This window comes from Delphinapterus leucas, chromosome 7 (assembly GCF_059928025.1).
Source record: "Delphinapterus leucas isolate spDelLeu-1000000601 "Yukka" chromosome 7, BTC_Dleu_Yukka2, whole genome shotgun sequence".
Lineage (NCBI taxonomy): Eukaryota > Metazoa > Chordata > Mammalia > Artiodactyla > Monodontidae > Delphinapterus > Delphinapterus leucas.
Window position 1 is genome coordinate 2,363,128 of NC_143135.1, and position 25,226 is coordinate 2,388,353.

Here is a 25,226-nt window from a genome sequence, read left to right on the forward strand (position 1 = left end):
CACTTCCTCTGCAGGGGGCATGGGTTCGATCCCTGGTTGGGGAACTAAGATCCCACATGCCTCACAGCATGGCCAAAAAAACTAAATAAATATAAACCACATGAGGCTAGGACCATAACAATTTTCCGGATCCCTTATTTTCCTATTTCACATCTGTATACATTCTTGTTAAAATGGGATTACTCGTTTTCCCCACATCCTACATGGCACTTTCAAAGAGTTTTGAGCTACCCTGGAACAAATACAGTACTCTTGGTATACCGTTAAGTGTAAATGATTATCCACATTTTAGGTTTGATGAATAGTTCCTTCTTTGTGATTACTCTTGCAGAAATCCCAAGACATAGAGCCTAGGGTGTGGAGCTTATGTTGATACTGGTTTTGCTGGTGGCTGCTTCTGGTTAAGGTTAAGACTTACTGATAACATGATCAACAGAATAAACTATAGCAGGGACAATAACAAAAATTATCCAGCGCAACAAGGACCATGCAACCCGTATGTGATATTAATACATTAAAGTGGAAATCGCAGCCATCTGAAACCCAAACATTTAAACCTTCTAAGTCACTTATTCAGTAAGGTTTCATTCTTTAAAAATGTAGCATATAAATTCCTCTCCATACACTCAGGAAAGCAAATTAAAAAAAAAAAAAGGGCACACAATTAGGGGACAAGTAGAAGTATAAAAGAAAGATGGGCTATTCAAGTCACTTTTTCACCCAAAGAACATAACAGGGCGACTTCCTAAGTTGATCTTACTCCCCAGGTATTTCTTTTTTTTTTTTTTTTTTTTTGCAGTACGCGGGCCTGTCACTGTTGTGGCCTCTCCCATTGCGGAGCACAGGCTCCGGACGCGCAGGCTCAGCGGCCATGGCTCACGGGCCCAGCCGCTCTGCAGCATGTGGGATCTTCCCGGACCGGGGCACGAACCCGCGTCCCCTGCATCGGCAGGCGGACTCCCAACCACTGCGCCACCAGGGAAGCCCCCCGCCAGGTATTTCTTATAATGTCTTTTTAAATTTATTTTATTTTTTTTCCCATGCAACTTGGCCCCATAAAACCAAGCCAAATGATTCATCTGGGATTCAATGGGAAAAAAAGCGATGTGTTTCCTCATTAGAGGAGAATGTTCTGGTAGACTCACTTGCTAATGCTTTGTCGCTACATTGTACGTTAGGAGTGATTTAAAGTCTCGTCAAGGGTAACTTTCACCCTCCCTGCTGACATTGGGACCACTGTCCCTTGTAAATCATTAACCATCTACAGAGTCATCCTGTCCTGGGTTTATGATCTTGAGAAAGACATTTACCTTCCTGGACATTAATTCCCTCATCTGCTAGAGGAGATAAGGGATATTTTGGGTACCTTTTAGTGCTAACGTTCTGTGATGCTAGGGAATACAGTTCAATGCAGGGAATGTACATAAAAACATTTTGCTCAATGAAAAATTACGTAGTTGCATATTCTTATTCTCAGAGCCACTACAGCCTCTTCTTACCTCATTCCCCAACCAGAGATCGAACCCACGCCCCCTGCAGTGGAAGCATGGAGTCTAAACCACTGGACAGCCAGGGAAGCCCTCTTGTGTCCTCTTCTTAAAAGGACACTCCAGTCACTGTCCTAGGGCCCAGCTAATGGCCTCATCTTAACTTGATTACATTTGCAAAACCCCAATATCTGAATGTCACATGCCCAGGTTCCGGGAATTGGAGTTGAACCTGTAATTTGGAGGCTGCCATTCAGTCCACGTCACACTAAGGCGGTGCCCCGGCAGTGGTCCTGGCCAGTAGGCCATGCAGCAAAGAGCAGGGGGAGAGGGGCAGGTGTTCCTGGGTCCAACCCCCCGGGGCTAAATCCTTGCTGTACCTGATTCCAGCCGGCAGGCCTGACTGAGAGCCTGTGCCTCAGTTCCCCCATCTGTATAATGGGAACACTTAACAGCACCTGCTTCATGGGGCTGGGGGAGACATGGAACAGCACTGGTGAGCAGTCGCCTTGGTGCAGGTGTCTGTTCTGATGGCCCCAGCCGCCTGGCACGGGCAGGGGACTCAGCACCTGAGGACACAGGGGCGGGGCGGGGAGTGGGTAACCTGCCCTTCAGTTCCTGCTCCCCAAGGCTTACCTCTCCTCCAAGGGCTCAGCCTGCATCCTGCCCCAGATGATATCTGGTCCCTGGCAGCCACAGGCCCTGGTGCTCAGTGGGGCCTGCACACTGAGTACGGGGCCACTCGGAGCCGCCCTTTGAGGGGCCAGAAGGGCTGACTCCTGGGTCTGCTTGTGGCCCAGACGCCACCTGGAGAAAGCAGGCCGGACCTGGGATGGTGGAGTCCACCTGTCCACACCTGTGGTCGTCCACGCCCCCTGGCCTGCCCCCTTCGGGGCTCTTATGGGTCTGGAGAAAGGCCCCTTTTGGGAGGTTGTGAATGATCTAGAACAACTCTCTGTGCACATGTCCCTTTGTGGGCTCCTGCCATCATTTGGGTCCAGTCACCTCCTCTGAGGGGCCTTCCTTGAACATCCTGCCGCTGCCACCCCCGTGCTTATTACCATCAGGGCACCGCTGCCAGCTTTCTTGACCACGGGCACTTGACGGGGAGCATGTTGATCCCCACCTCCTGCCCCGTCCCCACCACTAGAAGGAGTGCATCAGGGAGGCTTCCGGGAGGAAGTGGTGTCCCAGCTGACACCTGAGAACCAGCAGGAGAGGCCAGGAGGGGAGCATAGCGCATTCCAGGACCTGCAGATAGCTCAGGGTGGCTCACGGCCCTAACGATAGCACCTGGGAGCCCCGCCAGGAGGTGAGCCTGGGCGGGTGCCCCCAAGGTGATGCCTGGGCCAGGCTGCCCGCCACGTCTTCATCTGCCCGTGGGCACGATGGGCGGTGCCAGGCTCAGAGTGACGCCAGCATTGCCATCGCAAGCCCCCTCCCTGGGTCTGACGTCTTCTCGGTTCTCAGGCCTTGATTCCCGGATTCCCCAGTGGAAACGGGAATAGGCCTCGTGCGGAGCTGGCCTCGTGCAGCTGGCCTCGTGCGGAGCAGCTCCTGGGAACCTGCACCACGTTCTATTCGTATCTGTTTTGAAATCAGGCAACAGTCCTCGCCTGCCTGCAGTCTGACTATATTTTCCTGCCACCCCCCCCCCTTATAATCACAAGTGGATTTATTTAAATGAGGCGTTAAGTCATATTAAACGTGTTTGTCTATTCAATAGGCTGAAATTACAAGGATGGAGGTCCTGTTGTTTCCTGGGGCTGTCACAACGAAGTACGCTAAACCGCACAGCTTGAACAACAGAAATGTGTTCTCTCCCAGTTCTGGAGAGTCATGTCTGAAATCGAGTTGTAGGTAGGCCCCGCTCCCCCCACGGAGGCTATAGAGGAGGATCTCTCCTGCCTCTTCCAGATTCTGGGGGCTCCAGGTTTCCCCGGGCTTGTGGCCGCGTCCCTTCAGCCTCTGCCTCTGTCCTCACGTGGCCTGTCCCCGTGGCTGTCTCCTTTTCTTTCAAAGATACAGGTCATATTGGAGTTAGAGCCCACCCTACTCCAGTGGGATCTCATCTTAAGTAATTACATTTGCAAAGAGCCTCCTATTTCCAAATTAGCTCACACTGTGGACTTCTGGGCGGACATGGATTTGCGGGGTTGCATTATTCGGTCCAGTACAACAGGGCAGCTGCTGCAGGTGTCCTTGAGTTTCTGGAGCCTCTATACGATGTGAAGGCTGAGGGGCTTGGGGAGTGGCCTCCCACTGCCCACCTCCCACTCAGGGATCTGCCCTCACCCTCCCGGGCCCCGGCAGTGTCCCCAGGGACCCGGGGCGAGTCGCCCGCCCTCCGGCAGCAGACCCACTGGCTGCCTGCGCTTCCTGCCTTGCCATATCAGCTTTAAAAACCCACTCCCAGGGGACTTCCCTGGCAATCCAGTGGTTAAGACTATGCGCTTCCACTGCAGGGAGTGCGGGTTCGACTCCTGGTTGGGGAACTAAGATCCCGCATGCTATGGGCCAAAAAAAAAAAAAAGAAAGAAAGAAAAAAACCACTCTCAGCATGTGGGGCCTTGTGTCTTTTTTTGTTTTGTTTTGGCTACTGTTCCCTGACCAGGGATTGAACCTGCGCCCCCTGCATTGCAAGGGCAGAGTCTTAACCACTGGACCACCAGGGAAGTCCCTCAAGACACGTTCATTCTGACAAACACCCAAGCTTTGCTGACACCGGAGCCTTGTAGTGGCGTGTCTTATTCTGTGGGCACGATCCTTTCTGACTACCCACTGACAGCAGAAGCGCCAGCAAACAGATCTCCACTGGGCTGGTTCCTCCTCAGCCAGGAGGGTCCCAGCTCTTCACGGGCTAAGGCCACCCTCGTGCCCTTGGCTGGAGGTCACAGCCCGTCCTCCTGCCGCCCCATCCTCCACGCTGCCCGCCAGCACACTGGTGGCATTCTGCTGCCCAGCGTCCTTCTGTGATCCCTGCTGCCCCCAGTGAACTCAGAACGGGGCAGGCACAGCGGGCATCAGTCTGTTGAAAAGTCCCTGGATGATGCTAAGTAAGACCAGGGCTGAGAGATGCTGGGATTAGAACTCCAAGGCCCCTGGCCACCTTGTGGCTTTCGTTTTCCCACCATCGTAACTTTGACACCACCGGGCTCTGAGCTCATGCACACCTGTTAACAGCCCCTCTACGCAGGTCCCCAGCCTGGCTCGCCCTCCGGCCATGGGGAACTCAGGGGGTTACCCTCCAGGGGTGGCCCTGCCCTTGGTTTCTGCTCCTTGTTCGGCCTGAGCTCCCCCCAGACTGAGCTCAGGAGGACAGGCGCCCTGTCTTCCTTCCCACCTAGAGACTGTGCCTCATCTCGGGGCCACTGAATGATGGCAAGGCCTTGGCTGAGCGATGTCCCAGGTGGACACTATCGTCCCCACCTCCAGAGGAGGAAATAGAGGTGGGCTGGATGACTCCCTCAGCCCCCCAGCTCAAAAACGGCTGGACCACAACCAACCTGGCCTTGGAGGGGCCCTGCCCCTCGCCTCTCGTGGGCACTGCTCAATGAGTAACCCCCGGGGCTGGCAGAAGAGAGGGAGCACGGGGCCCCAGAAGCACCTGACATCCCTCCCCAGGGCGGTGGCCCCCAGGTCATGATGCTCTAATGACAAGGACACATGGAGACAGGAGGAAGAAGCAGATGACATCAGAAACTAGCCACCATCTATTCCGTGCGGAGAGGGCCGCTATCTGTAAACTCAGAAGGAGGGTGTCAGGAGCCTGTCCCCAAACTGTTACAGGCTCGCTCTAGATGGCCTTAAGGGGACACTCTGTCGTTACTTTAGTCTGGTACTCTTCTGCATGATTCGATTTTTAAATAGTGAACCTGTGCTTTTTTAAATAATGAAAACACGAAAGATTTCTCTTTGGGGAGAAGCACGAAGACAATTTTGGCTCTTAGCGCTGGAAAGAGGTTTCATGCACACACGCAAAAGAAACACTTTTTACAGGTGAACTGACATTTTACAAGTTAAAGGAGTTTTCCACCCCATCTTGTTCCAGAAGGTTCTGCTGCAGCCTGTAAGGGTGCAAAGGCCGAATGCAAAGGGGACAGTGAGGACGTTCCTAACCAGGAGCCCCCAGGCCACCCCCTGCAGGTGCCGCGACCCACCCCGGTCGTCCACTAAAGACGAGAGGGTTTCCTGGTGGCATGTTTTAACCAACACTTGATCACGAAGAGTCTGGAACACAGGAAGGTAGAGAGGATGACCTGGGGCACAGATAGACGCCGGCCACTCAGGTGTGACCCGAAGCATCTGTATTAATTTGCTTCATGAGTTTTCTTTGTTGAAGACTCAATTACCACGCCACGTTGTCCCAAACTAAGGACATGTGTGGACACAACTGGCACGATCGCACGAACAAAATTCACCAGATTCCTTAGCATCACACCACGCCCATGCGCACGTGTCCCCAAACATCTCTGTGGCCAGCTTGTTCAAAGCTATCAAGGTTCATACACGGGAGGTGGTGGTTTTGTTTCTCGAATCTCTCCCGAGTCACGAGGAGGGCACTGCCTTCTCGATGAGTCTGGCTGCCTCTCTGTGGCACCTCCCGCCTGTGTCTCGGTCCCCAGTACTGCCGGTGAGCAGGAAGTGAAACGGACAGTCTCCTCCTCCAGGTGGGGCCCCCGACCAGAGGCAGGGGCATCACCCTGGGACCTGGAGGAAACGCCAGAATCTCCAGCTCCACCCAGATCCGAGTCAGGGTCTGTGATTTAACAAGGTCCCGGGCAGCACGGGTCTAAAAGCTTTGTGTTCGGTACCTACTCCGTGTTTTTAGTGGAAAGACTCCTCTGTGCAGGTGAGGCCGGGCTCCCCCCTGCAGGCCACCCCTCAGGCCCACATGTCCCTCTCGGGGGATGCTGAGCCTGAGTGCTGGGGGGAGGGGGTGATGGGCAGAGCTCCGAGTTGTAAGGTGACAGGTGCACCTTTCCCGGTCCCCTGTGACCGACAAGCCACCTGCGAGGGGACGCTTTGGTGTCCTGAAAACAGTCAGCTCCCAACTTTCAGCAGGGGTCTCGGCGTCCACTGCCGCCCTGGCTGGAGTCGGGGCTGCACTCGGGGCCCCAGAACAGAGGCATTCCAACTGTCCTGTTTTGTCCACTTCTACTCGCTGGCACTGCTGCCCTTTTCAGTGGGGACATGGGTGGCTCTGAAATAGTTTCCATGGAGGGTGGGAGACGTTTAATCCTGCCACCTTTTTTTTCTGGCCACGCCACACAGCTTGCGGGATCTTAATTCCCCGACCAGGGACTGAACCCAGGGCCATGGCAGCGACAGCACAGAGTCCTAACCACTGGACCGCCAGACAAGTCCCAATCCTGCCACTTATAAATAACTAAGTCTGTGGACCAGGTGTCACCTCCAGTGGTGACAAGTTATTATGTCTTGGTCTTCTTTGCTTTTGAGAATAAGTGTGGATGCCTGGATTTCAATGATCCCTTCTTTTCAGGGCTCCAGTTTTCGCAGACTCAGCCAGGGGAAGCTCCTGAGGCTTTTTACTTTGAAATCATGAGAGGTTCCCAGGAAGCTGCGGCAGAGGGGTCCCTGTGCCCTTCACATGGTTTCCTGACAGGTACATCTTGCCTAAGATGAACCCTGGGACACCAGCCCTGGTGTCACGTGGCCACGGGCGTAGATTCCTCAGCCACCGCTGTGGTCGAAGGGTGAAGGGTCCAGACTGTCCCTAGTCAGCCCCCACCCAGCCCCTGGCACCGCTACGCCGCTCTCTCTAGTTCTGTCCTCTCGAGTCATCTCACTGGAATCTCACTGCGCGTGACCCTCTGCCCCGAAGACTCTCCTGGCTGCTGTGTGTGTTCCTGGTCTGTCCCGTGTCCTTCTGACACAACCCCTCCGTCTGGGACGCTTCCCCTCAGGGTACCGGGATGCCTTGGGCCTCCACGTGCGCTTGCCCTCGGCCTGGAATTGGCCGCTTCTCCCAGGAGAGGGGATGGCACTCAGAGCCTGGAAGCTGGCCCTGGGGGTGCTCGTGGCCACCGGGGTGGTCCCCTCTCAGCCTGCATGGCCGGGAAATACCTACTGTTTACAAGTCAAGCGTAAGTTCCTCCGTTGTCTTCTCCGTTCGTGTTTAACAGCACGTGATTCTCTGGTGCTTTTCCTCACGATGGATGAATGCGGGGCTGCTGATGTCGAGGCACGTGTCCACTGCCCGCACAGAGCCGAGGGTGACGACCACGCCAGCACCACGCCCAGCGACACAACAATGGAACCAAGTTTGACTTCTCTGCACGGCTTTGGCCTCAGGACACACCCTCCGAAAGATGTGCAGCGAAGCGGCAGGTTCTCAAATCAACCAAAGGGGCCCTTTTCTCACCGGTGTGATTTGCGGTTTTGCGGCAGGTGGCGCTTTCCTGAACAGCTGCCACCCTTTCCAGGCCCTGCCACTGCCGTCAGGGGTCTGCAGGTGGGCCCTGGGGCAGCCTCCCCTCAGGGAGGATGGAGGGGGTCCGCGTGACCTCTGAGGTTAGATCCCAAAGGGCACGTGGTGCCCAACTCTCCTGGGACCCGCAGAGGCCGCCGACCTGGAGGCCACACGCCAGCATCCCCCGCCCAGGACCCAGGCATGAGCACGCAGACCCCCCGCCCTCTGACCGCACCCGGTGTGGGGCCCTGACTCAGACCCGCCCAGAGGAGCCGGTCAACCCGGAACCCTCAGGGTCAATAATAAGGTCATTGTCACTTCAGGCACTAAATGCTGGGGTGACTAGTTAGGTAGATAACTGCCCTGGGTTTGTTCCACTTCGTTTTGGGGCCTTTTTTCTTACTGGCTTATTTTTTTTAACGTAGAACATTTACAAGGTTCAAAAGTCGAACATATGCAGGGCCTGTCCTCGTGGGGTCACAGCTGTCGTGCTCCACGTGTGGCTGGGTGGGTGGGAGCCCCCCAGAGCAGCCGGCACTGGCCAGCAGGCTGCTCCCCGCCTGCTCTGGGGGTGATGCTCCTACGAGCGGGCCGCGGGGGTGAAGGGTGAGCGTGGCCACCACTGGACAGTGCCAACCCCGACCCCAGCCCCCTGCCCCGCCATCGCCGCGAGCGAGACCTGGATGGCGTCTCCCAGCCCCGAGGGCTCCATCGCCGGTTCTCGCGGATCTGACCTGGCCCCGCGCTTCTGCAGGTGGAGCCAGTCCCGGCTCGCTGCCACCCTGCTCCATCCAGGCCTGGAGCTCAGGTGGGGATTCTCAGCCCCGAGAGTAAGAATGCGAGAGCAGGCTGGTGAGGACACGCTCTCCTGGTGGGGACATTGCTGCCCTGTGCTGCTGAGATCCCCCCTCCTCCCATCTCATCGCCAGCCGTGCTGAGCCGGCCCGCCTGCCCGCGGAATCGCTGCAGAGACAGGGCGCCGAGCTGACCCAGCAGGACCCGGGCACCCGGCCGAGCAGCCTTTGTGTGAGGCGCCAGCGGGCTCTGCCAGCTTGAGCCTGTCTTTTTCCTACTCAAATGCCTCCTAATGCGCCTACACACCAGAGATTAGCCGATAGCCATCTGCACGGGGGCAGGGTCGGGGGGGCGGGGGGGGACAGTCCTCGGCTGCAGCCGCTCAGTGGCCTGAGCTCCCGTGTTGTGACCTGCTGACCACGCAGCCCGGCCGGCCCCCTCGCGCGCTGACCGTGCAGGGTGACGGCAGACAGAGCCCGGCCTCGCGTTGGGAAGACTTTATTGCTGACGCTTCAGAGCCAGAGGTGGCCCAGCCCTCTCCGGACAGAACCCTTAACTTAGGCCCCGAGGAGCACTGTAGACGCGCCTGGAGCTGGCGGCAGAGCCCCCGGGGCGGGGAGCTGGTGCCCCCGGGGCGGTGTGGAGCCTCGGCCCCGCCTTCACGGGACGCTTCCATTCTGAACCAGCTGCAGGTATTCCTGGTGCAGCTTTTCCTGGGCCTCGAAGAGCTTCTTCAGCTTCTTGGCCTGCCCTTTGCTCAGCTCTTTGCCTTCCGTGTCGTGTGTAGGCAGACCCTGAAAGGCGAGAGCACGGGCGGTCACCGCCCACTGACCAGGCCAGTCCGCCTGCCCGGCATCCACTCCCCGCCACGCTCTGGACCCAGCGCACTGCTCCGAGGTGCCCGTGCTAGCCTCTGGGAAGCGACCATCCTGGGGTGCCCCCCTGCCTGAGGGGTGAGGGGCACCGTTCCCCACCAGGGTCGACATGGTTCTGATACGAGCAAATACGTACAAGACCAGTGAGGGAGGCCTGAGGGTCTCAAGGCCAAGCGGCCATGAGTAGCCACGCTGAAGAGCCCCTGGAGCAATGGGCACACCTGTGCCATGGCCCTTCTGGATTGTCTGTGGGGTGAGTCCCTGCAAATCCATCAACCGGCCCAGGCCACGACGCCCGGCACCAGAGCCGCTGGGCCGCGGTGAGGGAGGGGCGGCCCTGGGTACTGGGCTGCACGTGCTGGACCTGAAACAGCCCCACATAAGAAGCCCGCCTTCCTGCAAACAGCACCCTGGACAGAGAATCTTCTCAGCCAAGTTTGAAAACCCCTGTCATCCCAATTTAATGGTCTAACAACGTTCTGAAAAGAAAGAAAGGATTTCTTACGTTTTCATCGAACTTGGAATACTTGTCGCTTTCTGACAAGAACATCTCGCTGGGCGGAACCTTCATCTTGGCCAGCCTTGCCGCCTGGAACACAGACATGGGGTCGCTGCTCCGAGCCCGCGTGGGGACCCACGCCCGTGACCCCGTGTCGGCTCCCACCCCAGCCCCCAGGTTCAGGGAGCGACGGCTGGGCAGAGGGAAGTGAAAGGAGGGAGCCAGGTGTTTTCTGCAGGAACAGGGGGACGGCCGTGCACACAGCACGACAGGATCAAGGCCACAGAAGCCGTCCTGGAGCTCGCGGCCACGTCTGTCCCTGCCCAGGGCTCCTGGCCTCCCTGGGGCACTGTGTGAGGGGCCACCGCTGGGGACGGAGGCAGAGGGGGCGCCCGGCTGGGCCCCAAGGAGGCACAGGGGGTAGGGCATGGGGTCAAAGTGCGTTTCCGCCAGGAGCCCGCCCCCGAGCAGACGTTACTTCCTGCTCTTGTCTCTTCCTGGCGGCCTCCTCTTTCTTTCTTCTCTTTTCTTCTTCAGCCTGGGGGACAGCAAACGCCCCGTGAGCTGGAGCTGCCCAGGCCCCTCTTGGGTGGGAGAGGGACAGGACAAGCTCCCTGCCGTCCCCCCGCCCATTCCTGTGAGCTGGGCTCTGACCCAGCCCTGCTCTCGACGCGGGGCGGTGACTGGACACCATGCGTGAGGTCACCTGCAGCACAACCAACATGAAGAAAGGACCAGACCTGCCCGGCAGCAGGGGGGGCTGCGGTCGGGTGCGGGACCAGGGACAGCACGGCAAGGGCCAACCCTGAGGGGCCCGGGCACCTGGGGAGGGCGGGAGGGGGGCTGGCTGGAGGAGACGGGTGGGAGCCAGAGCCCACTTCCCACCAGGCAGGCAGCGTCCGGGCAGGAGGCAGGGAGGGAGGGAGGGCCTGGGGGCTGGGCTGGGTGCCCGTGAGGAGGGGCCCGAGGCTGCCTCGGGAGGTTTGGGCTCGGGCCACCATGTGGACAGCGTGTGCCCCGGATAGGAAGGAGGAACGGGTTTGGGGAATGGAAGGTCACGCGTTCCCTCTTGGATATCTTGGGTTTCGGGTGCTTCCTGGCCAAGCGGAGCCCTCAGGTAGGCGGCTGGACACAGGAGTCTGGGCCAGAGAGAACTCGGCGGTCACAGGTACACAGGTGGCAGAGGGGCCCTGGGACGGGGTGAGGTCACCTGGGTGGGGGGACGCCAGAGAGGCGGGAAATGCAGGCAGTGCAGTGCGGGAAGCAAAGGGAGGGTCCCAGAGAGCAGGGGTCAAGGGCAGGGCCACCCCAGGATGCGCCTTGTCACCGGAGAACCTGAGCAGAGCAGGAGGGGCTGAGGGTGGACGGAGGAAGAGGGACCCGGCACGGAGCTTGGGAGGTGGGAAGACGGGTGCTGAGGGCTTTTGCTTTTCCACTTAGAGACCGGAGGTGCTTATCCCGCTGGGGGAGAAGACAGCCTACGAGGCCGTGGTCCCAGGCGCCTCCACACACGGGGGTTGGGGTGGGATTCCCTTGGCTGGAAAGTCGAGCTACCAGAGGGAAGGTGTATGGCAAATCCCTCCCGCAAAGGCCTTACGGCCAGTGAAGACATGGGCAGGGGTGCCTGATCCAAGTTCACTGCCCTGTCTTTACGCCCCGGGCCGCCTGGGGGGAGAGCGGGAGTGAGCCCCACGTCACCTCCGGGGAAGGGCCAGGGCGGCCCACACGCTGCGGTGTCCAAGGATGGGGAGAACCCGACCCAGGGGACGTGACGCCAGCGGGGGTGACCGAACGGGATGGAAAGGGGCGGGAGGGGCCAAGAAGGGCCTGGACTGGGGTCAAAGCCCAGCTCCCGGAACCCTGCACCAGCCTGACTCCAGCCAGATCTTCCCCGGCACCCGGGCTCCTTAATTCTCATGCTCGGCCCCTCCTGGCGTCCACACCAGCGTCCCTGGCGCCCAGCGCAGCCCCGGGCCAGCCTCGCCGCTCTGCTCCCTGACCACCCACCCACCCGTCAGTTCTCCTTGTGGACACCTGTCGAGGCCCCTTCCCACCCAGCCTCCCAAACTCCTCTCCCCGGGGTTTCTTCTTAAGGCCTCTCGGGCCCTGCACCCAGCGAGCTGTGCCCAGCAGATCTGACAGGCACTGCGTCTGTTCCTGCCTCTCTCTTTCTATGGGACGTTGAGGTCCCCGAGAGCAGGGACTGTCCCACTTCATGGATTCCCTGGCTCAGCCCTGCTCACGGAGGTGTAGTAACCCCTGAGGCGTGAGAAGGACGGTGCTGGGGGCGGGAGTGGGTGGAGGTGTGACTGTGACACATTCAACCCCAGAGACAGGGAGACACCACTTCAGGTGAGAGCGAGGTATGACCACACCTGTCAGCTTCGCGGTTTCCCAGAGGTGACAAGTCTTCCCTTGTACCCCGGGTCCTTCATCAGAAGCTGGATCTCGTTGTTGTTGTTGTTAGAAAATCGCCCAGTAGTTACCTATCTCGTCCTTCCTTCTGACGTTTATAAACATTGGCACTTTTTACTAAGAGTATAAATGCCAACTCCTAAAGGTGAAGTATATAAACTCCAGTGATATTTACATTTTCAATAAACACCCAGCTCAGGGAGTCCCCTGGTGGCGCAGTGGTTGAGAATCCGCCTGCCAGTGCAGGGGACACGGGTTCGAGCCCTGGTCCGGGAAGATCCCACATGCCGCGGAGCAACTAAGCCCATGCGCCACAACTACTGAGCCTGCGCTCTAGAGCCCACGAGCCACAACTACTGAAGCCCGCGAGCCACAACTACTGAAGCCCGCGCGCCTAGAGCCCATGCTCCGCAACAAGAGAAGCCACTGCAATGAGAAGCCCGCGCACCGCAACGAAGAGCAGCCCCCGCTTGCTGCAACTAGAGAAAAGCCCGCGCGCAGCAATGAAGACCAAATGCAGCCAATAAAAAAAAAAAAAAAAAGTAATAATAAGAACAACTTAAAACAAAAAACAAAACACCCAGCTCAGGTCACTGCGGTTTTACTCACCCTTTTCTTCTCTTCTCTCTCTCTCAGTAAGGTATCTCTGTCCACCAACTTGACCACAGTGGGCAGTCCTGAAAGGCCAACAGCCGTGAAACGAGGCCAAGCCCAGCGCGGCCCACACCACTCCCGCCCACAGGGCCCCCGAGAGAAGCCGGGGCCTCCTTCCTGCTCGCACAGGTCAAATGTTAATTGTGCTGTGGGGAGGCCTTGCTGCTCAAGACCAAGCACCCAGGAGTCATAAAATAAGACATTCATCTGAGTGTTTAAAATCCAATAATTTTCCATGCAGCCCAAACTCCCACCAAGTCGAAACACAAGCTGTGAAACTTGCTGACAATCCACATGACACAGGCTGCCTCCCAAGTGACAGGCCATGAGAAAAGGCGGCCAGTGGCCCCGCAAAAACAGGGCCGCCGGGCAGTCAGGCCGCAGGAGAGGAGGTGCTGGCAGTGATGCCCAAGAAGGTACAACTACAGGTCCCCCAGGACCACGCATCACGGGGGGTTCACCACGTAAAAGGCGAAGCGTCCTCGGACCCGTCCCGGAGTTCTTCCTCTCAAAAGCAATCTCCACCCTGTGTCCCTCCCCTGACCCGGTGTCACGCCCAGAGGACCCACCTTCATGGTCTTCAAACCGCACCCCCAGCTCAGGCAGGATGTCGTCCCGCAAGGCATCGCTGAGCTGCAGGACCTCGGGGACTGTGGACAGAGGAAGCAGTTCGGTCCACTGGGCCCGGAAACGCCCGGGCCCCAAGGAAGAGCCACCCCTCTGTGCCTCTGGAGGGACCGGGCTATTCCACTGGCCACAGACGCAGGAGAAGCCGAGACACAGACGTCGCGGCCACTGGTGAGCCCAGAGCAGCCCCTGGACCCGTGGCCTGTGCACCGGCTCAGGGCGCTGCTCAGAGGCGGGCACTGACCGCAGAGGCGCACGGACTGGGGAGAGCCCTGCGGGCGGCAGGCCCGGGGGCACTAGGATTCTGCTGCCCGGGAATGAGCTCCCCGGTCACTCGGGAAGGCGCCTGGGAGCGCCGCGCCCCCGCGGCCCTGGCAAGGCGATCCTGAGAGAGGCGGCCGCGTCCCACCGTCCAGGGCCCCAGCCCAGCAAGGGATCAGAGGGGCCAAAGGCCTGGGGGTGGGACCCACGCCCCACCTCAGCGACACTCTGCCTTGGGCACTGGCGCTCCTGGCCAGCCTCGCCCCAGCCGAGGGAAGTGGCCACCCAGAGCTGGGCTTGAACGGGCAGCGGCCCGGGGAGCCTGGCCGGCCCACTGGCTTTGAAGCGCCTCTTCCAGGAGAGACGGCACACACGAAGCAGCCAGAGTGGGCAGAGCTGAGCAGACGGCTGGCGTGGCCTCTAGGCCTGACGGGACGGGCCCTGCAAGTCTGGACAGTGTTAACCTCTGCGGCACCTGGTTAGGGCCGGTGAAGGCCCAGGAGCTCGGGGGGGGCCTGGGAGAGTCCTGTAACGGCCATCACGGACGGCGCCCAGGGTGTCTGATGCCCAGCCAGACCAGGGAGGGGCCAGCCCGTTTGTACTGAGCCCATATGGGCTCAACCCCAACTAAACACGATCGTGCAGACGTCAGGAGAGGCTCACCTGGACATTCCAGCTCTGAGACCCTGACCTCAGGGTGAAGCAGATTCAGCTTTGGGCTAAGAACTGGGCCAGTGGGAACTCCTGCTGGTGCCAGGAAAGCAGACCCCTCCCGCCCTGCGCTGTCCCTCCCCGCAGCACTGACCACGGCCCACGTGGTCACTCACTCACCTGTCCTGTCTCCACTGCGTCCCCAGAACCCAGGGTGCTCCCGCAGCACTGTGCCGGTGCCCCACAAGTCCACTCACGGGTGAATGAATGAATGGACGATGCCCCACACATCTCAGGGGATGCCCGAGCCCCGGCCACACGTGCAGCGTGACGCACAGTCTCCCGCTTCCCAACGCCAGTCAAGGAAAAGCCCCGTTCCAGCCCCGCAACAGGGCTGGTGGGACGAGGCCCTTTGTATCTGGTCCCTCCCCTCATTCTGCCCCTCGGGGCCCCTTGCTCAGACGGGTCCCCCCAGAGCCCTGAGGAGACCCCAGGGCACCGGCCCAGGCAAGTGCCCAACGGATGCTTGCTCACCGTAACGGGAAGGGAAGCAGGCTGGCCCTGCCATCATTGCCACCAACTCCCCTCCACACCCTCAGGCCCAACCCCGCCTCCCCGCCATACCCCCAGGGGAGGGACACCCCTCCCTGGGGCCCCTCAGGCGCCATCCTCTAGATGGCCTCCACAAGGCTGAGAGCGCGACCCTCACCTCCATCTGAGACCTGCTCTGGTCCACAGAGCTCAAACTTGCCCCCGGGATTTCCTTCCAAACCTTTTTCTCACTTTAGGAGCCGGCTTTCTCTTCCACCCTCTCCCGACTTACATTTCTGAAGAGGGTCTAGTGCCCACAATAAAGAAAGAGCTCCTACAGCTCAATAAGACAAATGACCCAAATAAAAATGAGCAAAGGGGGACCTCCCTGATGGTGCAGTGGTTAAGAATCCGCCTGCCAATGCAGGGGACACGGGTTCGAGCCGTGGTCTGGGAAGATCCCACATGACGCAGAGCAACTAAGTCCGCGTGCCACAGCTACTGAAGCCCACACACCTAGAGCCCGTGCTCCGCAGCAAGAGAAGCCACCGCAATGAGAAGCCCGCGCACCACAACGAAGAGCAGCCCCCGCTCACCGCAACTAGAGAAAGCCTGCGCGCAGCAACAAATAACCAAAAAACGCAGCCAAAAATAAATAAATAAAAATAAATAGATTTATTTTAAAAAATTATTTAAAAAAAAAACAAAAAAAAAAACGAGCAAAGGGCCTGAATAGACAACTCTCCAAAGGAGAGGTTCAGACGGCCAAGCAGCTCGTTGTCACTACTCGTCAGGGAAAATGCAAATCAAAGCCGCAATGAGATTCCCCTTCACACCCACCAGGACGGCTATTAACAATAATAAACAGAAAATAAAAGGGGCTGACAAGGATGTGGAGAAATCGGAACCCTCGCGCGCACCGCTGGTGGAAACACATAATGGTTCAGCCACCATGCAAAACACTCTGGTGGGTCTTGAAACAGTTAAACACAGAATTGCCGTATGATCCCACAATTCCTCTCCTAAGTCGTGTACCCGAAACAACTAAAACAGGGGCCCAATCTGATGGTTACACCTGCGTGTTCACAGCAGCCCTGTTCACCAAAGGTGCAAACAGTCCAAACACCCATCAACGGCTGAATGGATAAATGGAAGCGGTATATACGTACCTGGTGATTATTCTGCCCTAAAAAAAATGAAGCACCGCCACATGCTACAGTGTGGACAACCCCGAAAACATTCTGCTGAGAAGCCAGAGAAAAGAGGTCACACACTGTGTGACTCCATTTATGTGAAATGCCCAGAACAGGTCAATCCAGAGACAGAACACAGGTTGGTGGCTGCCAGGGGCTGGGGCAGGGGGCGTGACCCTGGAGGGTGGAAACATGCTGGGACCCGAAGGAGACGGTGGCCGCACAACGCTGGGAAGGCACTCAGCGCCACTGAATGGTTCACTTTAAAACGGCCAGGCTTACGTTACGCGAGTTCCACTTCAGTAAGTTATTTTTGTTTAAAGGGAAAACCCCAGTTGGATATTTTCGAGGAATTCAATAAACCAACTCTTAAACATATGGTACAAAGGTCTCAGAACAGCTAATGCAACCTTAAAAGAAGAGCACAGACGGGGAGCTTGCCTCCAGGGTGGGGTGGGGGGAGAAGCCCGTACATGGAGACAGAAGATGCTGCCCCCCGCCCCGCCCACCTGCCATACCAGCAGGGTGAAGCCAAGGCTTTTGGGGTCTTCCCGACGCTGTGCAGATCCGGGTCTGAAGTTGAGGCTACTGAAGCTGGGGCTGGGATGGAACCTCATGCAAGGCCCAGACAGGAGCGGAGGCTGCCCCGTGGAGAAGAGGCACTGGGACAGCAGTGGGGATGGGCGGATCTGTGTGGACCGGCTCCCAGTGGTGGGTGCACAGAGATGGGGCGGCCGGTGGCTGGCAGGGCCCCTTCTGGAAGGAAGCAGCTGCACCACCACGACGGAGCCCAGCAAAGGAAAACAGGTTTCCCTGGACGTGGGCCAAGGCAGAGACCTTCCCAGGGCACCTGGCAAAGCGTGCTAGCCCCGGGGACCTCACAGCCCTGCAGATGCCAAGGGGCTCTGACTCCAGGCTCTAGAAGGGAAGGAGCGTGTCTCTGTGTGGCCATCTGCTGGACGCCCCTGCCAGCACCTCCCCGTACCCTGCAACTGCGGTCCGCACCCTTCCCCGTGTGTACTGTCCACAGAGCCACAAGGCTCAGGGCGGGGCAGCCTGCATCCATCAGGGCTGGTTACTGTGGGGCGGGGCTGTGACACAGGAGTGGAAAACAGATGGGCAGTGAGCAGGGAGACCTTGTCGGGCGCAGGCTTGGAGATGCTACAAAAGGAGACGGGATCCATCCACAGATGAACAGATGAGCAAAATATGGTCCATCCACACAATGGAATATTACTCAGCCTTAAAAAGCAAGGGAGAGGCTTCCCTGGAAGGGCACAGTGGTTAAGAATCCGCCTGCCAATGCAGGGGACACAGGTTCGAGCCCTGGTCCGGGAAGATCCCACATGCCGCAGAGCAACTAAGCCCGCGTGCCACAACTACTGAGCCTGCACTCTAGAGCCCGTGAGCCACAACTACCGAGCCCGCGTGCAACAACTACCGAAGCCCATGTGCCTAGAGCCCGTGCTCCGCAACAAGAGAAGCCACCGCAATGAGAAGCCTGCACACCGCAACGAAGAGTAGCCCGCGCTCGCCTCAACTAGAGAAAAGCCCACGTGCAGCAACCAAGACCCGGGGCAGCCAAAAATAAATAAATAAATTTAAAAAAAAAAAAAAAAAAGGAAGGGAATCCTGACCCAAGCTACAACGTGGATGAACCTTGAGGACATTACGCTCAGTGAAATAAGCGAGACGTAGAAGGACAAATGCTGTCTGATTCCACTCACATGAGGTCCCTGGAGGAGTCACACCCACAGAGACAGAAAGTAGACGGTGGGGATGAGGGGTTGGGGGAGGGGAGGGGAGTGTTTAACGGGGACAGTTTTTTGGGAAGATGGAAAGTTCTAGAGATGGATGGGGGTGATGGTTCAAAACAATGTGAACTACTTAAGGCCACTGAACTTTACACTTAGAAATGGTTGAGGTGGTAACTCCTACACTGTGTATATTTAACCACAATAAAAAAACAACGACAGCTAATGGCTACCATCTCTCCAGTGGCAGAGAGGCTCCTGACGCCCTGCCGGTCTCCCATTCTGACCGTGTGCCCGTCCCGGCCCTTCTAACTTCTTCCCAATTTCCCAAGCCTCTCCTGGTCACACACCCACACTCCACATCCCTGCTGGCCAGGCCTGAGCTCTCTGGCCAAATGGACTGTGGGCACTAAAGGAGAAACTGCTTCTTTCTTCTCTGTCGGTAGAGCCCCCCTGCTCTGCTGGCCCTGGGACAGGCCCCGGCCAGCTCCCGCCCCACCCCGGGGCCTGCCCACTCCCCACTGAGGCACAGCTCCCCTGGAGGCTCCCTGACCGCCTTGGCCTCTGCCGGCTCCACCCTTGGGAGGCCCCACCCGGATGAGCTCCAGGTGTGACTTCTCATCACACAGGGGACTGGGGGGGGGGGGGCACAGCACACCAGGCGACGACAGTGGGGGTCTGCCCCGACCCCCATGTGACCCCAGGCAAGGCCTCTACCTTCCAGGGGCTTCGCTGCCCACCTCTGTCGAATCACAAACATTAAAGAAGCAACGTGAGGACAGCAGCTGGACCAGGCCCGGAACCTTGCAAGGTCAGTTTTAGCCGTGGTGGTCATTTGTGAGTCCAGACCACCACAGTAAGAAGCAGACTGCCTGCCTGAGGCCACTCACCACCCGCTTAACAACTGCTCAAAACTGGCCCCAAAGACAACACGTTTGATCCCAGCTCATCCCAAGTCCCCAGGGCCGCTGGCGAGGCCCCGAGCAGAACCTAGAACTGTCCCCAGCAGAGGCTGTGCAGTCACCACAGAGCCTCTGCAGGGCAGGGACAAGGACACCTCCAGTCCTCACCCTGCGGACGCCCCAGAGAGCAGAACTGAGTCACCACAAACAAAAGAGGTGAGGAAACGCTGGCCCCTCACAGTGTCCCCAGGCTCTGCTCGGCTGCCCTGACCGTAGGGGCACTTGGCGTCTAGACGTCTGTGTGGCTACCAGGACTTGACTGGGGTGGGGGTGTCCCTGGATCTAGTGATCAGAGGCCAGGGATGCTGCTCATCACCTACAACACCCAGGATAACGTGCAGCAGAGGACCGGCCAGGCGTGCCCAGGCCACGGAGCGTGTGACGGCCTCACCTCTGTGCTCACGGGCGACCCTTCGCACTCCTTCCCGGAACTCCGACAACACCTGCAGGTACGGCATGACTGTGGGCTCGAGCTGCGGAAAGAACATTTTGGGTCACCGAGAGACCAGCCACCCTCGTGTTTATGAAGGACAGAGCCTAGTACACGTGCCGCAGGGCAGGGCTGCCAAGGGACGTGTGGCTGGCGGACGCCCCGTTGTGACCCGCGTCCAGGGTGCGCGTGCCCATCCCCGACGGTCGGCTCATGGACACGGGGGCGTCCCGCGTGGCGGCGCGGACAGCACAGTAAGAGGGTCCCCTTCCCCCCAGCGAACTGAGTCCTGTGGGCGGCCCCGCCCAGTGGCTCACAGGAGCTCCTTTGTCTCAGGCAGACACGGCTGTTAAAAGCCTGTCCCTACGGTGACACTGGGCGTTCCCAGGAGGGATGGTTTTCTGAGGCTGAGGCCGTTCCTCCTGGGCTGGGGCCTCCCTTCCACTGGGGCCGGCACCACAGAGCCCGGCTGTGCTTGGGTCCGACCTGAGGCCACACACACGCCTGTGTGCCATCAACTGTCTGCTGCCCACACGCACCCTCACGTCTGCACAACACTGAACCGCCCGCGGTGACTCAGAGGTGGCCATGGGACGCAAAGCCCACCGGCAAAGGAAAACCCAAGAGGGCGAATCCAAACCAGAGAAATAACAATTTTATGGAAAACCTTTTTTGTTACATCTACCATATTTTTCCACTAGACTCCGTGCCTCCGTGCAGCTCAGTGACCAAAATCCCAACGATTAAATGCAAAGGCTGGTGAGGCCGTCAAGCCCTCAGCACGGCCTAAGCCACTTCAGGCCCAATCTTGCGCGTGGGCTGAGGACACGCCTACCCGCCCGCACACGCACACGGCCGCAGGGGAGCCTCGCTGCGGGGAGCTGGCCAGCGTGCCTGAGGTCAGCCTGGAGGAGGGTCTCAGGCCGGCACCCCCAGCGGCCCAGCTGACTACACTACCCCAGCACACGCTGTAGACCGCTCAGTACTAGGTGGTTCAAGACCCGCTCCTAAAACCACGCAGGTCTGGAAGTAAAGCCGTGAACTCTGAAAGGCGTGACTTCGGGCCTGTCCTTCGGCCCAGCCGGCACCCACCACGCTTCTCAGGGCTGCTTATTCCAGGCAGCTGTTTTCAAAGGGCGGGTGGAGGAGGCTTGGGGGCCAGAAACACCAGGCATCCGATGCTGGACGCATTTTTTTATTTTTTATTTTTGTGGTACGCGGGCCTCTCACCGCCGCAGAGGCTCAGCGGCCATGGCTCACAGGCCCAGCCGCTCCACGGCACGTGGGATCCTCCTGGACCGGGGCACGAACCCACGCCCCCTGCATCGGCAGGCAGACTCTCAACCACTGCACCACCAGGGAAGCCCTGGACACATTTTTTTAAAGCTCAAAGGCAGACTTCCTTCCAAGGTGTTTCTAGTGTGTGTTTCTCCTTAAAGAAAATACACGTCTGGTATTGCTTACACGAGAAAACAAAGCAACCGCGTGGGTTTCCTTCCTAAAAAGCACCAAGTACCACAGCAACAGCCACTTCCAAGGCTGACAAGGGGCCCGGGGACAGGGCCTGGCATTCTGTTTCCTGGGGTGCAAGTCACCTCCTGGGAAAACACCCCTAAGCTCCGTCCGCAGGAGAGAGTGCCTCACGCCGTCCCTCACTGGGTAACAGGACTTTTAAAAGGTTTTGCCTTTTTACTTTGGACTTGACCCGTTACGTGTAAGCATTTACATGTGCCTTCTAACCAAATACTTAAAGAGCGTTCCCGACCAGGGGAGGAGGGCGAGCGCGTCTCAGATGAACCTGAGTGTGTGCCTGTCCTACGTGATGTTCCTCCCGCAGCAGAAACCGTGTGTCTGCCCGGATGCCAAGTTCGAAGGAGACACCAACAACCACTGGTGAGTTTTCTCACTTGCACGGACCCACTGGACAGACGGTTTCACATGTTGTCTGCCTACAGGTGCACGCATGCCGGGAAACGCGGGCGCGGGACTCCTGACGCCCTCTGGCCGTAGTGATGCCCATGGCCGTGGTGATGCCCCGCGGCCATGGCTCAGATGCTTGGGGGCTGAGGACCGGCCCGTGCAGCCTGGTCCCCTGGGACGGAGCTCACAAAGACAACACAGCTGGTGGTGAGGACGGGGGCGGACTGTGCCCAACTCCCCAGCCAGGCCGAGACTCGGCCACGTGGGGCTCAGGCTGGAGGGCCCAGGGCAGGCTGGGACCTACTGCTGGTCTCAGACGCCCCAGGAGGGAACACCAAATTGGCGGGGCGGCCAGCAGGGAGCTTCTCTGGGCCCAGGTGTGCTTTACTCACATTGAGGCTGGTTCCAGGTCCTCCGACGGGGAAACCCAGGGAGCTTTCCTCTTCTATGGCCCCGAAGATCTAGGGAAGAAAGAGGCATGCAGGACAGGAGGTCCTGAGAGGTGGCAGGCGGGGACCGGTCCTCGAAACACGCCGCTGCGCCCGGGAGGGGCGGGCCGAAGTGCCGACGGCCTTGCCGGGTGGGGAGAGATGGAAACCTAGGCCTGGGTGCCCCCGCACCTGACCCAGGACGAGGTCTGGCTCCCGCTGCCCTTCCGGCCCCTTCCCAGCCTGAGCCGCTGGACCAAGGAGCCCCCTGCAGAGGACCCGGGACTTGTCAGCACGAGGTGGGCGTGGTGAACAACATGTTAGGGCCACTTGTGGGAGGAAGCCCTTGTGCTTTTCAAACCTCCAGACAGGAGGGGAAAAGCAGAGGCAAAGAGGCGAAACTGCTCGGAGCGAGGACAGGGGCGGGGGCTCGCTGCCTCGGGCACAGGCGTGGCAGGACCCGAGAACAGAGCGGCGTGGCTCCCGTGACCCGCGGGCCCACGCCGGCGCCGTCGCAGGGGCTCACCTTCAGCATGTGCGTGAGGTACCGGGCGATGCTCTCCAGCAGGGCGCGGCTGGGCCTCCTCCTCGCGGCCTTCCGCGCTGCCATGTACTGGTTGCACTGGCCGACCAGAGCCCGCATCTCCTCCATGGCGGCGCGCGTGTCGACGTTATCACAGAGCGCCTCATGAACCGCGGCCTTCTTGTCGTAAAAGCTGAACGGGAAGCGGAAGAGGAAGGCGGGGGACGTCAGACAGACGACCTTCCCGGGGCGGCCCGTTCTGAGCGTGGCTCTGCTGAGTGGGAGGGACGGCGCCACCGGCCTCCCCACTGGCGGGCGTGCTGCGGGGACCGCCCGTGGGCCCCAGAGAGAAGGCGCCGCCTCACCTCTTGTTCAGCTCTGTTTCCTTGTCTTCCCACTTCTCAAACTGACCGGCTACCTCAACGGGGGCTCGGAGGAGGTCTTTCACGTTTAAGAAAAACTCCTAAAATATGAAAATTCCTTTTAAGAGCATTCAGACCTTTCCATCCCAGAGAAACCTGGGAAAGAGCCGTCCTACTGACGTGCCTCCACTGCAGGTGCGGTCTGAACGTCACACAGGTGTAGTGAAGGGAAAGGTTTTCCTTTGAGACAAGTGGGTCCGGTTTCAGCCTTGGGGGCCCCCGAGGTGCAGCCAGCGGGTGGGGCTGAATGAGAGGCGCCACATGTGACATGAGGTGCCTTGGGAAGGTGGTGCGGAGCTGGCCTCCCCCCAGAGCTTAGTGGCCTCGGCCGCGCCCCGTTCCCTCTGGGGGACGTGGGGAGCAGGCACCGCCTCCCCCCGTGCTGGCCCAGAGCTGCCCCGGGGAGGCGGGACGCACGTTCAGGAGCTTCTCGAGCCGCAGCGCCGCCTCCATGCTGTCGGCCGAGTAATCCAGCGCGTCTTTCCACGAGTGCGTGAGGAAGGCCAGGCGCAGCTGCCGGGCTGCGGAGAGAGGCGCGGGGCTCCTTACCTCCCGAGCAGCTCCGAGCCCGTGCCTCCGACAACAGAAGCGTCCAGGCCTCTTTACCTGAGTGCTTCTTCAGTGCGTCTTTAATGGTGATGAAGTTCTTGAGCGACTTGGACATCTTGCAGCCGGCGATGGTCAGGTGGCCCGTGTGCAGGAAGTACCTGACCCAGCAGTCGTTTTCAAAGTAGGCCTGAGTGGACAGGGCGGGCGCGGGGGTCAGGGGCGCCGCTGCGGGCCGGACAGAGGGTGCCGGCCGCTTTCTGGGCGCCCTGACGTGCAGAACGAGTGCCGCCTGGCGTGAATCCGGGCCTGCGCTGCCAAGGGCCAGGCTGCTCACACGCGAGCCGGACTAAGTAATGCGGTTCACAGCCCCTGACGTGGAGGCCAGGCTCTGCTGGGGAGCACCTCGCCACCCCCCGTGTGTGCCCAGGACGGCGACCTCGGCCCCTACCTCCGACTGCGCCAGCTCGTTGTCATGGTGGGGGAAGCGGAGGTCGAAGCCCCCTCCGTGAAGGTCCATTGAGGCTCCGAGGAGGGTGCCTGCCATGGCCGAGCACTCGATGTGCCACCCTGGACGCCCCTAGGGACCCAAACGTGGTGAGCGCCGTGACCGCCCCGTGACGGGCCGGGACTCGCTCCCCTGTCCACGACCCTCAGAACCCCTAAGCTCTATGGGAACGAGGGTCAAGTCCCGCACACGAAAAGACGAATAGGGCCCCAGGCTATAAAGGTCACAACAAGCTTCGCGAAGGCCAAGGAATCCCCCTCTCCCGACACCTCTTCCCGCAGCTCTGGGCCACCAGGACTGTTGTCACAGGGGATGTCGGAGGGCGGATCCGTCCCCTAGTACCCCGGGTCAGAGGCTGTTGGGACAGAGGGGCCTCCGAGGCGGTCCAGTGCCACCACCCCAGCCATGCAGCGGAAGACACAAGTCCCAGGAAGGCAGGGAGGTGACGGCCCCAGGCCCGGGCGCCCCATCCCGGGTGCTCACCTTTCCCCAGGGGCACGGCCAGGATGGCTCCCCGGGCTTGGAGGCCTTCCAGAGGGCGAAGTCGCTGGGGGACCGCTTCTCACTCAGGCGTTCGGCCGAGACGCTCAGGTCGCCTGCGGACACGGGAGGCGGGTACTCGGTGGATGGAATTGTCTCGGTCCAGGGACGATTCAGGTATTTGTTTGTTAACTTGGTCAAGCACTCCTTCAAGTTGACTGTGACCAGATTTTGGAGTTGCCCAGGGTCTAGATACGAAGCCCTAACCGCAAGCTCAGAAGCCACGGCCTCACAAGCCGGCGTCCAAGGGCGACGACCCCTGGACCTGGACCCGCACCCCCTGCCTCCACTGCCGCCCCACCTCGGCCCCTCGTCTAGGACAATGACAGTGCCTGGCCCAGAGTGTGAGGCGCTGTTCTCATGGGCCTGCCTCGGGGACCCGGGCTCGTGTAGGCGGGATCTTGTACTAAGACCCGGCGGGCCTCTTGGCTGTGGTTCTGGGGGGCGTAAGGGCAACCAGGCTGCTGTGTGTGGCGCCCCCAGCCTGAAGGTGGCAAATCAGGACACTCACTGGGCCTCCCGTGTCCATACAGGGCAGCTTCGGGAAGGAGGCTATGGACCAGTCTAACCCCAAGAGCGAACGGGAGCACTGCTCCCTGGGCCAAGTTCCGTTTCCTTGGAAGACCCTCCCCCTCTCCCTCCCCACACTCGCTGAATGCAGATGAAGCCAGCCAGAAAGGGAATCCACAGCCCCACGGGAGACGTCCCCAGACCATGTGCTGGGGCCACCGACACATCGGCCTCCTGAAAATGAACACCCACAGGTCAGCCC

General features: G+C 59.4%; 1 protein-coding gene and 1 non-coding gene across 9 annotated transcripts in view; both read right to left on the minus strand.

The window, feature by feature from the left end:
- Positions 1-4,089: 4,089 nt before the first annotated feature.
- TRNAA-UGC (transfer RNA alanine (anticodon UGC)) lies at positions 4,090-4,162 on the minus strand. Its single transcript has one exon. It is a non-coding gene; the product is annotated as a tRNA-Ala (tRNA).
- A 5,035-nt stretch (positions 4,163-9,197) lies between these two features.
- Positions 9,198-25,226, minus strand: part of CARS1 (cysteinyl-tRNA synthetase 1) — a 46,856-nt gene continuing 30,827 nt past the window's right edge. For 4 of the 8 annotated variants that reach the window (XM_089914339.1, XM_089914338.1, XM_089914336.1 and 1 more), the window contains 14 exons: positions 24,398-24,510; positions 23,858-23,986; positions 23,467-23,596; positions 23,278-23,381; positions 22,804-22,901; positions 22,442-22,631; positions 21,880-21,948; positions 19,529-19,610; positions 13,728-13,808; positions 13,114-13,181; positions 10,568-10,627; positions 10,096-10,179; positions 9,727-9,954; positions 9,398-9,509 (listed from right to left, as the gene is read on the minus strand). In XM_089914339.1, coding sequence (XP_089770465.1) covers positions 9,754-9,954; positions 10,096-10,179; positions 10,568-10,627; positions 13,114-13,181; positions 13,728-13,808; positions 19,529-19,610; positions 21,880-21,948; positions 22,442-22,631; positions 22,804-22,901; positions 23,278-23,381; positions 23,467-23,596; positions 23,858-23,986; positions 24,398-24,510 — 1,409 coding nt within the window. In that variant the 3' untranslated portion in view covers positions 9,398-9,509; positions 9,727-9,753. Of the gene's footprint in view, positions 9,510-9,726; positions 9,955-10,095; positions 10,180-10,567; positions 10,628-10,926; positions 11,300-13,113; positions 13,182-13,727; positions 13,809-19,528; positions 19,611-21,879; positions 21,949-22,441; positions 22,632-22,803; positions 22,902-23,277; positions 23,382-23,466; positions 23,597-23,857; positions 23,987-24,397; positions 24,511-25,226 lie in introns of those variants that run through there. The other 4 variants (XM_022591094.3, XM_022591092.3, XM_089914337.1 and 1 more) reach the window with 4 other exon arrangements.